Source organism: Papilio xuthus, unplaced genomic scaffold, assembly GCF_000836235.2.
Source record: "Papilio xuthus unplaced genomic scaffold, Pxut_1.1 DF826961.1, whole genome shotgun sequence".
In the NCBI taxonomy this organism is placed as follows: Eukaryota; Metazoa; Arthropoda; class Insecta; order Lepidoptera; family Papilionidae; genus Papilio; species Papilio xuthus.
The window spans coordinates 2,099,938-2,117,968 of record NW_013531688.1 but is presented as its reverse complement, the minus strand read 5'-3'; the positions used below and the strand labels follow the sequence as shown (position 1 = coordinate 2,117,968).

At 33.4% G+C, this 18,031-nt stretch overlaps 2 protein-coding genes across 2 annotated transcripts in view; one reads left to right on the top strand and one right to left on the bottom strand.

Annotated features, from left to right (window-relative positions):
• Window positions 1-586: 586 nt before the first annotated feature.
• Window positions 587-8,553, bottom strand: red (LysM peptidoglycan-binding domain-containing protein red). Its single transcript, XM_013315673.1, has 4 exons — window positions 8,351-8,553; window positions 7,980-8,275; window positions 1,697-1,927; window positions 587-1,254 (listed from the first exon to the last, which is right to left on the bottom strand). The coding sequence occupies exons 1-3, from the start codon at window positions 8,519-8,521 to the stop codon at window positions 1,714-1,716; spliced, it is 681 nt and encodes a 226-aa protein (XP_013171127.1). The 5' UTR covers window positions 8,522-8,553; the 3' UTR covers window positions 587-1,254; window positions 1,697-1,713.
• Window positions 8,554-9,064: 511 nt separating this feature from the next.
• The window catches only part of Myo81F (unconventional myosin 81F), a 62,107-nt gene continuing 53,140 nt past the window's right edge, over window positions 9,065-18,031 (top strand). Inside the window, exon 1 of the mRNA XM_013315457.1 lies at window positions 9,065-9,287. The gene's annotated coding sequence lies outside the window, so the exon portion shown is untranslated. The remainder of the gene's footprint in view (window positions 9,288-18,031) is intronic.

Genomic DNA, 18,031 nt, shown 5'->3' with positions numbered 1-18,031 from the left:
TTGTATAAATCACCTATTAATTGTGGCCGTGAACAGCCATATTAATAAAAGAAATAATTTTGTTTTAAATTCTTGCAATTTATTCATGTTTGAGATAATATTAGTATAATAATCAGTTCTCACCAAAAACAGGTTCTTTATATTAACATGAATAGCACATTCAGTAAATTTATATGTTTTATAAGAGAGATGCCACATGAGCGGCTATCACATCGTAAGACAGAAATTTTATAAAACACTGCCGCTACGGTGGCACATCGCTTTTTTGGTATCTCTTATGCCTTTTGATATTTACTTAAACGATATTACAATAAATAATGGTGTAAATAACGTAAAAGAAGTGCTTTCAAAAGAATAGTACTGAGAGATTGATCCCCGTGAACATTGGACGACAAAAACTAATATTTTCACTGCATTTCCGCAACAATAGTCGCGTCTGCACACCGCTAGTGTGACATCGCTTTTATAAAAACCAGTGTTTTATTTGTATGTTATTAGTATTACATTTTCAATATTTTTTTTTATTATCTTGAGTAGATAAAAAATTAAGTTTTATTCAGTTGCATTTCGTAAAGAGAAATTTTTCGGGACAATTATCCAAAACTCTTGGACGATTCAAGGTCATTACTTTATATTTGATTGGCATTGCATGTTTATATAATTTTCCCTTAATTACATACATATAGTATATATATATATTTATATAACTATATTACATGTACAAAGCTGTAGCATAATTTCTAAGATTTATCTTAAATACAAATGATTAGATACAGAGATGCACAACAGGTGTATCTTAGATTTTTATATACAATATACGTTATATTATTGTTTCATATAAGACAACGAATGCGTTTCTAAAATTTCTTATGTTGTAATATAGTAAATAAATATATAGAACATCATAATTCGTTAAACCGAAACCACATTGAAAAATTTAAATTCTTTTAAACTTTATCTTTGGTGTATCTTTATATATGAGGGTTTGAAAACAATTACGTAATATTAGAATAATTATAACAATTATATTTGCTTACTATATTACAAACACATCTGCATAAACATATTTAAAAAGTAAAACAGATCGTATTACGATAGGCATAAGATCGACTATCTAATATCACTCGCCGTTACAACTCACCGCGGCGCACTCAGTCCATTACTAGCGGCACGCGACCGCCGGCCGTCGTGTCCGATACGCGAGTGAGCTGTGACGTCACACGCCCACATCGCATTCAATGGAAACGCGCATATCTGTAACGTACGGATGTTTAAAAATTAAAATAACAAGTCATATGATTCAAGAAAGGAAACGAGAAATATCTTTATAATTAATAACTTAAATAAACTAGATTTGTCTTGACGTAGACCAGAGGGTCCAGCACGAATGTTCATGAGAACATTTTCGTAACGTTTTCTACAACATTTATATTAGAAATTGTGCAGCGTGGGCGTAGAATACACCAACAAATCTCATACATATTTTATCATTGACGTAAAGATGGCGCATCGCAAATGTTCGTGCGTGCTGTGGGCCTAGATTTTATTCCCAGATAAGATCAGGCATATCGCTGCGGCCTATCATCATTCGATTCTCTTCGTGACATATCTTATATTACTAATATACGCGACGCGGTTTCGCCCATGTGGCATGTATCGTATTTCTAAATAAACGTATTTTCACAGGAGAACTGACCTGCGCTGTCTCGAGCGCTACAACTGGAAAAGGTCATCATGCGCCCTCTCGAGGCGTTTCAGCGAACTGTCGACCCGGCGGCCCTGAGTGAGCGCGGCGGGAGGCGGCGGCAGGGGGGGCGGGATCACCTCATTGTACGACATGGAGGAGGTGGCGCCCATCGACGCAGACTGACGCAGACGGGCAGTCGGCCGGTGACGCACGAAACCATCCTCCAGGTCTTTGACGAATCTGGAATTGAAAAAAAAATCGAGTCATATTGAGTCGCATATTAAATAGTCTATGTGGGCTCTTATTCTAGTCCTGAAAATCCAAAAAGCATTAACACTTTCAGTGCCACCGACCCGGCGAGTTCACTTCCAAGCGTGGCATGAAACGTGTTTAGATATAATAATCAGTCATAATATATCTAAAAGCATACATTAATAAAAATTAAAAAAAGTATGTTATAAAATATGATATCAGATAACGTTAGTAATTTCCTTATTAAAATAATTACACTAAAATATAATAATTTCAGCTAAAACTAATAACCCAAACTGCATATTTATTTTACCTAAAAGTTAATAAAATAATATCTAACGACCATTCTATCAGATTTCAGACATAAACTAGAACATCAAAACGAAGAACCCGTTTTATTATTATGTGACATTTATCCGTATTAATACATAGTTATTTTTAGGTATAAGGTGACCGTTAGCTAATATATTTGTCCGCTTTAAAAAAAAAACAACAAAAGGAAGTAAGTCAATTTCATCGTAGATTTTCACTCCCGAAATACATTTACTAACCCTTAATATTGTTCGTTTATCCAAAGTTGGCAACCCTACTTAATAATGCGAATAAAACATTCGCAAAACTATAATTAGGCTGTGATAAATGGAAGAATCTCGCAAACGAGTGTCGCTGCGTGTGAGTGCATCAAAAGAACCAATTCGAAATCAAAACTAATATTAGCATTGCGTTGCCTCGGTCAAAAGGACTCGATAAATAGGTCGTCAACACCATATAATCACATATATGATATCAAATTTAATGGAAAAATATTTGTGTGGGCTTTTAGTTCATTTACATTTTATTAATCCAGTTCTGTATTCAATATACCATATGGAAGAAAACATGTTTGTACATATGTAACATATCATGTAAGTTGTGAATCATAAGAGCTATTTAGAGTATTAACTGTTTAAAAACGTGCGAAGAGTCGCTAGATTAACGATTTAATTATTAGCAAGACCTTGACCTTTTAATTACAATATTCCGAGTCATTCTAAGTCGTATCCACAATTATTTTCTTTTATCCACAATGACCTTTTAAATATTTGGCATCCTAAAATTAGAATAGTAGTTGCGACATTTTTTTAACTACACTTCACAAATGAAAGCAGATGGCTTAGTCCCAAGTATAAAAGTTTAGAAATACAAAAGCTACCCCTTGAAAAAAATATTGTTTCAAGACAAAGGTATTTTGTATACTAGGGTACTTTGACAGTAACTTATTGAACTGGCACGCCAACAATTTTTATAAAGCTACTGAGCACGCTACAAAACCGTGAAATCATAGTGTCGTGTACAATATTCGCACTTATTTACTGTCTCTACTTTTTCAAGGACAATGACAGAGATGAAAATATGTTTTAAGGTGTTGCCGATTCGAAACCCGTCAGTTAGAAAAACGAAACTTATAAATATCTCCGGTAAATTGCAATCTTCTCTCGCACTTTCTACACATTTAACTCTTAATAGTTTGTACCATCAAGGAGTTTTTTTTGTATCTCCATAGAGTTCTCTGTGGTTTGTATAGAGTAATATCAATCCAACATGAAAATAAAGTTAAAAGATAGTTAAACATTAAGCAGGTACCGATACCAATATTGATTTTCCCTTCCAAATTCATCCTAAATACACTCAGATATAAAATCAAATATTAAAATAAAAACTTTAATGTAAAACATACGCTATGTCGTACTAAATAACATTGTTTATCGTACGTTAGCAGCGAATCAAAGCAATTGCGTATAAGTCGCAAAAGTTCTTATCACGAGGTCAATAAACCAGTGTACGCCTTGTCTGTCCATGTTTATTCGTTGCCTCGACGAAAGCGAAACGAAGGGGGGAATCTTAGTTCATATTGAGTCAAATGTTTATTTAGCGAGTTAAGTATCGTGAGTGTATCTTAATATCCTTCACAATATAACAAGCCGCTTTACAAAGTAGGCCCAAAACTAAGTAGATTACCTTAGTAAAATCAGTAATCAAACTAGCTGTTGCTCTTCATCCACGTGAAATTAAAAAAAATGTGTTGAGCGTATTCGTTATTCCAGACTGTAGCTTACCTGTCTGCCAAATTACATAGAGATCCGTTAAGTCGTTTTAGAGATACGTAGTAACAAACATCCATCCATGCAAACTTTCCCATTTATAATATTAGTAAGAAGTAAGATTTTAAATCAAACGAAATATAAAGATATTGAAGCATGGATAATAATAGCAATAAAAAAATGTCGTCTTACGATTTAAAGTCTGTTGTCACATAAGATGGAAGTAATACATTACCGTCCACCGGCAAAGCCTTCCTCCCTAGTCATTACTAGAAAGGCTTTGCTTCCTTGTTAGTAAGCTTAAGTCATACCGCCGTCTACGTTTTGCAGTTACTTACAAATATCTTTTATATCAAAAGGTATTTAAAATGTTTGGAAATAAATTAACCTGTCAGTGATACATTACTATGCCGCAGTGATAGTAGCGCTATCAAATAATATTTTATAAACATACATCTATGACCAATATAAAGTTACTATGTCTGGGAATGGATTCATCTAATTTCTTGGTATATATTATAAATGCGATTGTTTGGATGGATGTTTGTTTGAAAGTATCTGGAGAGCGGCTGTATGAATTTCGTTGAAATTTGGCATAGATGTAGAACATAGTCTGGCAGAACATACAGTTCAATTACTAAACTTTTTTTTACGTGCGGACGGAGTCGTTGACGACAGCTAGTTATACATAAGTAATAGAACCTCTATGCTATAATTTCAATTTAGATTTGTAAGTAATTTACTGTCTTTAGTTAGTCCGATGAGTACACTAAGCTTTAACGAGATTTCAAGGATATTATTTGCTTCCAACGGTTCCCACATAAATTACCCTTCAGTCATTTTCGGTCTAAACAAAAGTAGTCGTTGCGTAAAAACATTATTAACCTTTTTAGTCCAAAAACACAAAAACACATTGACCAACATTTACCAATAGATAAGCTGCCGATTAATAAATAAGATATCGCGACTATATTAAACCTGATAGGATATTTAAAACAAAAATAATTGTTATATTAAACAGTGACTTCGCAAGAAAGCAACATCTAACCGTTGGTTTCAAAGAACAAAAACTCTGTATTAAACTTATCGTCATCCCTGACAAAACAGAGACTCAGAAACCCACGGTTACTCGAGAATATTACTGTCTTATTCGTCTAAACATATATGAATGAAAGAAATAACCTATTTAACACCATCAGCAGTGGAACAACTCACATATAGTGTAGTCATGGAAAATTTTATCTTATAAACGTAATTGCAAATTACTCTTCTTATGATTCAAACTAGATTCCTATACTATTGCGTATTGCAATTTTTAAGTTTAAGGATATCAAATACCATCATCTTCATCATCATCATCAACTCATTATACGTCCCCACCGAGAGGCTCGAAGCCTACTCTAAGTTAAGGGTGAGTAGGTCATAGTCAACCACACTGGCTAAGTGCGGGTTGGTTGACTTCACACATATCTTTGAATTTCTTCTCAGATATGTGCATGTTGCATCACGATATTTTCCTTCACCGTAAGAACGTCGGATAAATGTATATTACATATATATCGGAAATCGAAAAACACATTGGTACATGGCGGGATTCGAATCCAGTACTTGCAGATTGCAAGTCAAGTGCTTGACCACTGAGCCACCGACGCTACTAAATACAACACAAACTCAAAAAATCTAACCATTAAATACAAGGAAAGTCACTAGTTAATAATTATTATTAATATTGGAGTAATCTCCAATGTTATCAGTCGAACAAGCAGGGCATAATTTACGTGACCCAAAATAAAACGTTGACCGTGAGACTTTCAGTAACGATGTGTAATATATTAGCCAAATACGGCCGCGGCGACGCCATTTTTATATATTTTTTTTAGTGAAAGGCAAAAGTATTCTACCATTGTGGCCAAATATATAATAAGTGTTTACTGCCTTATTGGAGTCGATAAATCTTAGGGTAAATTTATTATGAGAAACCCACTCTGTGTGTGGCATTAAGCAAAACATAGGGACAAATAACCACATGGCTATTTTGCAATATGGCTGGTTAACAGGAAGTGATAAGATTACGTAACATAGTAAAAATGGCAATTTATCCTGTTTGCAATCTGTATACCCTAAAATATTCATTTCAATTTTTGTCATGAAAAATATGCGAGTCCCAATTTATGGTAGGCTCAACTATAGTCAGACATTTTTTTTTTATTATTTGCTTTTATAAAACAAAGTACAGTAAATTAACCAACATGCATACTTAAAATCACTATTACCATAAGCTTTATTAATTAGAAATTTTGATATCAAATGGTTTCCAAAGGTTTTATGAGCACAAATGTAAATTCCCATAAAAACAACTTAATAATTTCTAATGAAAACACTTCAGAGACATTATGTTAAAATTACTTAACTGAGCAAAGAAAAAAATCAATTTATACTGGCCATCAACAAAATCACCATAATCAATATCGCAAAAAAACTTAAAAAAAAATATTGTCCAAAGGAAAGGAAAAAACCAATGAATGGCTTTAAAAGTGGTAAATAAGAATGGCGCAGTAGTCACATGATCGGCGCGGACGCATAGTTAGCACAAACACAAGGAAACACTCGTGACCTTGTATGAGTCAAAATGTAAAAAATATTGACACATTACTGTACAATGTAGCAATAGTTTTATGCAATAATAACAATACTGTGGTCAATGAACTCTCAAATACAAAGTAACAATAATAATTACTTGAAAGTTAATGTAATTTAATACAGCAAGATTTTTAAATAATCTAGATATCGCCCATGATTGACTCCGCTCGGAATTAAAAAAAAAACTTAATTAATAGCCTATGTTCTTCCAGACTAAGTTCTACATCTATTCCAAATTTCAGCAAGATAAGTTGTGCGGTTCCTTTGATAACTTCAAACAAACATCCATCCATCCATCCATCCATACAAACATATGCATTTATAATATTAGTAAGATAAGAAGTAAGACTAGCTATCAACCATGATTCCGTCTGCAAGGAATTAAAAAAAAAACTTGATTAGTAGCCTATGTATTCTTACAGACTGTGTTCTACATCTATGCCAAATTTGAGCGAGATCCATGGAGCCATTCTGGAGATACATTCAAACTTAAATCCATCCGTTTGATCATCCACATCTATAATATTTTTAAGAAGTAAGATTGTAAAGAAACTAATGAACCAATTTGAAATATTCTTTCACTGTTGTGAAACTATACTATACCTTAGGGACATAGGATACATTTTTAGTTCCTGTTGAAATTGCAAGCAACTGCAAGTTAGAAAAAAAAATCCTAAAACTATTTACTTGCTTTATTACTCATTTTTATCCTTATTATGTGTTGTTTTGACTTATATTCTGGGTTTGGTTACATGTAAAGTTTTAACCTAAATTCAAAGGAACTTTGATGGTACAATTAGATAACCCAAATTAATGACATATTCGACAGTATCAATTGTCCGAACATGCAGAGGACAAAAGTCATGTAATTTAAATTATAATAATTAAGAGTACATATCTTTTAGTTGTGACTTTCATAAATACATTATCAGTGGAATTGTAAACATGAGTTATCTTCTAAAGCTTTTATTTACTTTGTACTTATATTATCTGTAATATGCCACAAATTTAGAATTCAAGGGCAGAAAATTAAGATATTCTCCTATTTTAGAGTTGATTATGTTACATACATAACTTTTATTAAATGCTAATTCAATATTTTTCAGAAAAAATCTGTCCGTCAGTTTTATAATTAGCTAAAATTACTTGTCAATGATCAATGAAAAAAGTTACTTTATAAGAGGCAAAATAGTACTCTCTTAAATTGTATTTTTAAATGAAACTTACTTGCACAGTTCAGAAACTACAATAACTTACGCTACAATGTTTAAAAAGTGTTATATTTCCAATAGATATTGTAAATAATGTTAAATACTCACTCGCTATTTTCTTTGCTCTTCTCAACATGCTTTTTAATATCAGCAAGTGAAGAATCCAATCTGTTGAGAAAATTATCAAAACTTTTCTTTTCATCAGGACTTCCGGGGGAGAAATCCCGTGACTGTCTAGACGTCATATCGGACATTGAGGCACGATGAAGTGGCATTGCGGGCTCCGTAACCCGTTCACCGTTCTCATAAAAGGGAGAATCTCTGGTTACAGGAATCAGTAAATATTCTCTCAAAAACAAACTGTCGGTCGCAAACAAACGATTCGCTCGTCTTATCTTTTCCATCTATAACAAAAATATCAAGTTACTTTCATTGGAATGCTAATGGATTGAACAATATATTTATTATAATAGACTTACTGTAACGCCATATTTAAGAGCAATTCCTTGTAATGTATCACCCTTCGACATAACATGTTTGATGTATTCCTCGTTCCTCTTCATATGATTGCATGTGCTTCCATATTTTTTTAATGGTCGAGCAGAATCTCGAATAGAAATTCTTTCATCGAAAAGACGATCCTCTTCCATGTTTGACGTATAAGAAAATGAAATCAAATCACATTATGACAATTGACAAGACGACAAAACAAATTGACAATCTGTCACCGTGGGCACAGCTTATGTTACAGAATTTGTATGCACTTGTCCATTATACATTTGTCCGCATAAAAAGAGAAGATACTAAGACAATAATTGAAGATATAATAGCTAATTTTATTGTAGACACAATTCTGTAATGGAAGACCCATTTTAAATTAATTATTTCGATAAATTAATCTTGAAACACCATGGAACACTTCTAGTTAAAAATACAAAAACTTAAGTCTTTAAGTACTCATCATATTCGTTCTTACACATATGACTTTCGCGGTTAAACGTTTCGGACAATTAAATTAGTAGTTATGATTTTTATTAGCTGGTATCACCAGATACTTTGTCTCTCTACCAATATGCACCGTTAGATGGCGCGTTTTTAAATCAATCTCCAAGTCTCAAATATGGATGTTCGTTCCGTTCGTTTTCATTCCAATGAATCATTCCCTTCATTCATTTAGTCTCCGGGTAGTTTTTGTGAAAAGAGGTGTGTTGTGTTGTTTCGTATGAAAACTGAATTGTTTTGGTTAAAAAAATTGTGGTGTCTCAATTAAAGTTTGTGCTTGGGTATAACTATTTTCTTTATTTTATTCCAAATAGTAATTTCCAGTGATACAAAGTTAAAATTGGTCTTTTATTTATTTGTTTTAAACACATGTGATCGATAAAATTAAGTTACGCGTTTTCGGAATATACGAAGGTATGTATAAATTAAGCATTTTTAAAATAATTATTGTTGATTTTTTTTACTATTCAACTATTTGGCAGCGGGGCTTGTTTTCCCCAATGTGGTGCGCACCCGCCCTGTAGCGAAATACTGCGAGGGTTGCTAGCACGGGCACGTTTATATTGAGCTATATTTTAGGGTGTGTTGTATGAACACTATTTATTGCGTATTATATTATTTGCCTTCCAAATATATGTTTTAATGTAATATATACCAATACAAAAATTCATTTAATAACATGATACAAATAAATACAAATTTATTAGTAATAAAGTTACAAATCGTCATATAAAAACTAATTGTTTAGTCTCAAGCTTCAATTCCAGGAAGACGTAATCGATATTCTAATAATAACCCACACTCAACTAGCTGGAATCGTTTTGCGGAGTAAATTGATAGTCCTCCAGGAATCCTCTTTTATGCCACTCTAGAAAACTTCCTGGGTTTTTATACTCGAGTCTTATCTTATAACACAGCTGACAGGAATTTAAATGATATTCATTTTTCTTGATATCAAACATAGGTACCTAGTGGTTAACCAACGCAAAAATGGTTGGTAATTTGCTCTATTCAAAAGTCTCCTAAATTCTTTTTTCAAAATTAACGATTTGCAATAATTATAGATTGTTGTACATTTTTATTAACAATAATGGTATATCAGTTGACAGTTGCTTACCCCTTAGTTTTGTTACGTCATAAACATGACAGAGGGTATGTTTTCACCTATTTGATTGCTTGTTTTTGAACGCTTCAAACAGCTGGATACTTGTCAATTGTCTATTCATTTATTTTTTTTTGTGTCATAATTGCTTAAGCAGAAGAATATAAAAGTTTTAATAATTTTTTACTTTAAAACTTATTTCACTATTTCGTCGAGTTAGTGTTTTATGCGTACAATGACTTAGCTGCCTGCAATCTTAATTTCTGGTAAATAGTTTTTTTTCATAAATACGTAATCATTGACCCCAAATGTGTAGAATTCATAGCCAGAATATTGTTTGTAAATTATATAAAAAATTGCTCTCCAAGGACATCATGTCAGTCACAGATCGCGCAGACATGACGCACAACAGGACTAATCTCAAATTAATTTACTTACAAAAGGTATGTCCCTAAGCGTGTATATAGTATGGGAATTTAATAAAGTTTAATTACCCACTTAGAAAAAAATATTTCATGACTAAAGAAATGTACCTAATATTCTACTAAGAAATTGCTTTAACAATGCACAGTAGCCGTAAAAATTCATAAGTAGCCAAGCCGCGATTTGAAATAAGAACCCTTGAGTCATTAGTTTTTAAGAGGCGAGTGAATTGAGCGTAAACTAACCAGCCCTCGGTGACTGGGAGATCGTTAAAGAGGTCCTAGACCTGCGTGCAGTGTGAAGTACCAAGAGAAATAATGTTATTAAGAGAAGGGCTTAATCAATTCCAAATCATCCTATTCGTATAGAAAAAATATTATTCTGACCGAGTTGTTTTGAGACCATCGGAGGCTCTTCTTCAGGGTGAATGCGACTGGTATTACGCAGTCGCGACCCGTCTCTTACTGAATCGTCTCTCTTTATTTTTTGTTTACAATAATGTGTTGTTTACATTATGCCAGTATAGTAGGACAGTAGCATTCAAAATCAGTGCTTGCATACGACTGGCATAATTTAAATTCGGCACCAGCGTGGCCATACATAATTTGTGTTTGTATTTCATAGAGAAACTTACGTATTTGAAACGTATGAACGTAATCAACCTTGACAAATACTTGACTCATTGATACCTGTTTTAAAATCGGTTTAACTTATATCTCGTTATAGTGTCAACAAAAAGACTACAGAGAAATTGTGACTCACACGTTATGGAACGCGGAACGTTTAAACTTATTTGAATGCAGTGATACATTTTTCTGTTTCATTTTTTATGTTGTAACCGGCCAGTAGTTTTTAAATGATCTTTATGAAGAAAACTGATGACTACGTGCGTGACTTACTCTTTGACCGATATTAAGGACACTTATTTTTTTCTTCTTTAATGCTTTTATGTATTCATCCACTTATTCCCATCTATACCTTGTCAATTTAATATGCCTTACCAATTTCATGAAGGAATGGCAACAGTTGTTACAAAACTCTCACTAATTCTTCAACATTTCATTATTCAATGACGTTTTACTAATATTGCTTAAAAATAAGGAAAAATTCCGAGATAATATGTAATGCCTTTAGAGGTATTGTTCATAATAATGTCGTATAACAGGTTTTATTCAACGGCATTATATTGTAATGAGTCACGACTACGACGTTTGACCTCTAGGAATCTTATCTGTAATCATGTTCTTAGATCTTATCAGCTGACTTTAACCGTACTGTCATTACCCACCCAGAAAAGATATTTATGTCGTGGATAACATAGTTCACGAACTAATAAGTCTAGAAATTTTACATGAAACCATTCACAAGCTTTACTTATATATCTTAGTAATATTTTAAATACGAATGTTTAAATGGATGTTTGATAAAAGGTATCCCCAGAACGGCTGTATGGATCTCGCTGAAATTTGCCTTAGATGGAGAACATAGTCTATAAAGCTGCTATAGAAGCTACTTATTAAGTTTTTTTAATACTGCGCGGAGAGAGCCGCCGGCTACAGCTACTACCAAATTATACTTAGACGAACTGTTATATCTTTTAAAAATCTCAGTAATTATTCGTTAAAATATCCAGTAACATTATTTAAGACTTTTTACACCTAGAGAAGCTTAAGTATGTATTGTCTCTATTTACAACGCTTAGGTAAAAACAGCAGTCTAATATAAAAACGTATAACAGCTGTGTATACATTTTCACTTGTAAAGTTTAAGTATTCACACTTACCTTTTTTAACGGTTCGTAACTGCGACACGAAAAACAATAGCATGCTTTGTACACCGAGCTCTGGGGATGCGAAAGCTTTAAAATTTACCTAAATCTATCCCCAATGGTAACAAACTTTTAACGTAATAAATACGTTCTTAAACCCTCATTTTTTTAATGGAAGGTTGATGTGTTTTTGTTATTTAGTAAAACAAAAACAAATGCTAGTGCATTATTCAAAGACACGTAAACATCGACCTTTAAATCCCTTGATTACTGTACAGTATTAGGTAAATTTTAAGAGGCCTAAGTTAAATACTTATGGTCTTTTTTACTTTATGCCATGTGCATATAGATATTAGTTCTCAAGATAGTGTCAAGTCAAGACAAGCTTCTAATTAATTACACATTTTTTACTAGCTTACCACAAATCATGACATCAAAAACACACGCACATTCATATCTTCCTTACAAACGTAATAATAAGCCGGATAGTGCGTCTCTTCCGTTCATTGTGTTCCTACAATGAGTGAACAAAGAAAACCGACACCGTTTATAAATGTGGCTTAGACGGATCGAGCGAAAGCGGATTTTTTGCAGATGACGTCACGCGTCACGTCTGATGATGCATTGAGCTCGAGGAATCCGCGTTCAATTTCCGAGAATTACAAGAATTATTGTGGAACGATTATACGGAACTTTTATTGGTATTTACAGAACAGTACTAAACCTGCTTACGTACGTATCTGTAATTAAATCAAGTAACCCTTGTTTCAATTTTACTTAGCTGGTGTTGCAACCTTGAGCTTGACGTCATACTGAAGAGGCCATCATTCCTCGTCATCAGGCCCTGTCAGTAGACTGCTAAGATCGAGAAAGTCAAGCTCTTATTTGTTTTTTTTTTAAATAATGTTGTGGGTTTCTGAGACCAAAATCTTCGTTTAAAACTGCTATCTCTGTTTTGTGAAAGATAATGATAGGGATGACGATATGTGTAACACAGAGTTTTTGGTCTCAGATACTCATACTAAGAAATTCTTTTTTGACTGTTTCAATGGTGAAAAGAAAGAACAAATGGCGCCATCTCCTAAATTAACCTTTTAACATCTCACTGCTTTAAGACTTTTTTTATCCAAACATCGCGTAAAACAAACATTTACTTAACGTGATTGTTCCTTTATGGACAGCAGTTTTTTTATTTCTTTATATCAAAGGAACGTGATTATCTCGACGAAGTTTCTTTTATCCTTACATTCGTTACAAACAGTGAAATGCATTAGTCTTTTATTTAGAAATTATAAACTTTTGCTCATAGTATCTAGGGAGTGGGAATTATATAAAAAAGAACGTTCATTTTACTTATTAACGTAATTTACGATCTTGTAATAACTATTATTAGGAAATAATAGTAATTATTACTTATCTTATTAATATCGATATTGTGTTGCAACTAGTAATTATTATCAATAGTAGGTAGCATTTTAACCTGAAGTTGTTATTTTATGATACACTACCTGTCGCCCGCGACTTCTTCTGCGCGGATTTAGAAAAAAGTGATCGCAATCGTGAGCGTCAAAATTGCGAAATTCAATTAGGCACAAAATACCAGGGTTGTAGCCTGTCCATGTATAAAATTGCTCGCAAAATATGGTTTTTAATTTTAAAGTTTTTAAGAATATGTATTCAATATTTTATTTCTGTTACAGTTTTTTCGTGCTAAAATCTTTACAAAAGTCTATTATTCCTTTAGACCGTCTAGGCTCTGTTAGCGAAGTTCACTCTAAGCCGTTGATTCAAGCAGCAGACCGCAGTAAAGGCAATGTCCCTTGAAAATAAATTACGGCCTTTGCACTGCAGTTTCCGCTCCAATGAACGTTGCATTTTCTCTCTTTTTGTTTCAATCCGTTTTTTTTTCTCTGATGAAAATGTGTATTTGTTACACTAGACTCTATCTAGTGCTCGATTTATTTTAAAGACTAAAATCTTTTACATTATTTAGGAGTATTTTCTAATAACGGATGCATGTTTTAACCATCATACTACGACAAATATTAGTACATAGTCTAATTGCCGCACTTATAGTCACTTACGGGACTTCAGGACTCCCTTAAGGTACGCGTCCATTGGCCCACGCCGCACGCACGGCCCGCAACGAATTGAACGGATTTGCCGATGACATGTGTTCACTGTACCCGGATTTTTGCTTATAAATGTTTACTTTCGATGCGGGCGGCGCGGATAATGGACGTAGAATCATACAGAGCTAAAATCCGTTGCGTGCCGTGCGTGCAATGCATCCGGTGCAGGCCAATGGACACGTACCTTTAGTGTAAATTTTTATACTCATATGCTTATGGTTATAAAAAGACTCTGATTGTGGCAGTAAATAAAATTAATGCATTTGGTATTTTATGCAATAATCGATCTATTAGTATGCACAAAGCCCCATTTTTTGTCAGACAACCAAATAAACTTGCAGCTGCTCGAGCTTTTTAACATAACAGGTGCATACGTTTCCCTTTTTTTGTTCATATTTTCCCTCTCTCTCTTGCATAGAGATATCGTACTTAAGTGGTTTTGATTTTAACATTCGGCATCGTGACAATTTTTTCTAAAACGCCTTCTCAAGTTCAATGCACTTTCCAAATGGACCATTTATACAACTAGATTTCTTTTTGTATTTCCATATCCAACGAATAAATTGAATGTGTTTTGTTTTATACCTCTAGCTGTATTTAGAATTTTGTTTATATTGATTGTGTAAGTTGAAATGGAGACGACTGCTCCATGATCATATTTCACGTGTTTGCCAAAGTATTGGATTATTACTAAATGGTTTTGTTTGATGCATTTATTCATATGACATGTTTGAGGAATAAGTTGAAACAAATTTAAAAAAAAATCATCCTTTACCAGGTGCTCTGTATGTTACAAGAAATGCAATCAACGTTGTATCATCAGCACGGGCGAGGGCCAGGTGTAAAGATTTTTGTATTTTTTGCGTCAACTCAGACATCGATTCGCAATTTGCAAGAGTCGACTTAACTAGCTACCTGCTACGAACACCTTGTATGCGGTGAATACCTTTTTTTATTTTGACAAACAAAATCACCTGTCCATTAGTGAAGGAAGGAAAGTAAACTAAATTAAAAATTTAATTTATGACTATATTTTTATATGGTTTATTAGTTTTTATCTTTATTTGTTTACATTATTAGTACGAAAACTGAATACAATTCTAGAAACGACGTGTTTTTAACATCCTTTTTATCAGCATCATTGGCTGAAAATCACTGGTTGCGAACAACGAAGGATCGCATGCTTCGAAAGGTACAGGAAACGATCTATAATTAATTAAATAAAATATTATTATATAATAATAAAACCTTTTTTTAAGTTTAAAATATCGTTGAAGTTTTTCCAAAAAAATCTATCATACATCGATTAAACTTTCCGTCTAAAAAATGTGATTTTCAAATAAACGTAACAAATCGATTGCTTCTTGCTTTTATTACGCACGTTTGATGTATTAGACCCGTCGTTACCGAGCACAAAGGTATTTTTTTGGTTACTCGAATACGGATGAAACATCTGCTCACTAAGTTCAGACAAATTTGAACGTTAATGCAGAAGGAACTATTATTTAAATATTAAAACGTAAACTCAGTCCAATGATTTATATAACCTTGAATTTCCACTGCCATAACACCTGCAGAGAAACATCTTTATCTCAGTTTTTTCAAAGCGAATGCGAAGGATCACTCCTTTGTGATTCTGCATTGTGTTTTGCTTTCAGAGTAACGCTTAGCTTAATTGGTCTTGTCTTATTTAGTTACATATAATTTCCTCAACATGATTCTTACTAACATTATAAATGCGAATGTTTGCGTGAATGCATGTTTGAAGGTATCACCAGAACGGTTGCATGGATCTCTATTAAATTTGCCACAGATGTAAAAATAGTCTGGAAAAACACATAGATTTCTTTTTTTTTTAACCCCGTGCAATCGGAGGTGCGGGCAACAGCTAGCTAGTATTGATATGACGTATTGGTAATAAATGTGAATGGATCATTGTGATTAAAATAACACGACAAAAGGGAATAATTAAGATCAAATTACACCTGTTGTGTAAAGGTTAACTAATCGCTACATTGTTACTTTGAATCGATAACTTAATTTACATTGAACTATTAGTGAATACATATTTAACTCTACATCCGTTGTTAAATATGACACCTATTATTCAACATCGATTTTATTAATTACCATCGATGACTCAATTATCGTAGGGTTTGGAATTTTATAATAACACTAGCTGTCGCCCGCGACTCCGTCCCGTCCGTTAAAAATAGATGTTGGCCGATTCTCAGACCTACTCAATATGCTCACAAAATTTCATGAGAATCGGTCAAGCCGTTTCGGAGGAGTATGGGAACGAAAATTGTAACACGATAATTTTATATATAAGATCTGTACATGATTATGTATGTAAGTAAACATAGGAGCGTCGGTGGCTTAGGTGTTAAGCACTTGACTTGCAATCTGCAGATCCTGGGTTCGAGTCATGTACCAATGTGTTTTTCGATACCGATTTACGTATATACGTTTATCCGACGTTCTTATAATACATGAAGTCAGCTGGTGATGATGATAACATTATATATGTACAAATGAAGACTATGAAGACTTACGTTATTGACAATAATAATAGAATTTAAGAAATAAAAATACGACGAAAGACAATAACTTTGGACTATGAGTACAAGCAGCCATATACGTCTCAATTTTTTATTAAAAAAAAAAACTGTAGGCGAGTATCCTTCAGGGAACAATGGCGCTGCATGAAGCTTTACAACTATTGTAATGTTCCAGCCCGGAATTACAGAGGTAACGAGTTTCTATACTTAAATACACACCACACAGTGCTGTATTTACACAAATCTTTCTGAACCAATAACCATAGACAAACTGCACTTTACGCTAAATCTCAAAACATCCAAAATAGATCTACAAACAAATTATGTCTCTAAACTTTCAACTTTATCTTACAATTAAAACAATATAACTAACAAATTCAATCATCGTAATGGCCGCTATTTTGTTTTTTACTAGTTTACTACCATTGATCCGATTTGAATCTTTTTAACCATTCTGTAAGAAGGCAGCTATATTTTTATAGAGATAACAACTCTAGAAATATTTTCTACAAACAACTTCAATGAAGAACGGAGACTGCAGAGCAAAACAACGCCAAAAACTACACAGCCAAGTTAAAACGGACAAACACTAGGAAATGTCGAGCAGTTTTGTGAAGGAATACAAACAGTAGCATCCGTAGAGAATGTAACTAAGTTCATTTAAATCTGTCTGTCTGTCAATTTATGAATTATGTTATACTAGCTTTTGCCTGCGACTTCGTCTGCGCGGAATTAAAAAAATGTTGTGAAAAATATAATATAATTCGCATATTCTCATGTTTTATTCGAATCTATGTTCTATATCTGTGCCAAATTACAATACGAAATATAAAATCGTTGCATAGTTTTCTTGACGATTTTCGGATTCCTCAAGAAAACTGCATTCCCTTCCTTAAAAGTAAGCATTGGCAATTGTTCCGGAGGTCATTGGCCATTGGCTTTACATTAGGCAACTCGTGGCTTGATTGCTTATCCTATTGAAACAAATATTTTCTCTGCTAAAAATATACCCGATTTAAATAAAAATCAGTAATGTAATGTCGTCCTTTGACCGTAAACCGGACGCCGGTCATCGCGTTATCAACGCCGGTGACAGGAACGCCGCGCTTATCACTCGACCCCAACACAAGGATAATTTGAATGTTAACCGTTGATGTTTTGCAGCTAAATGT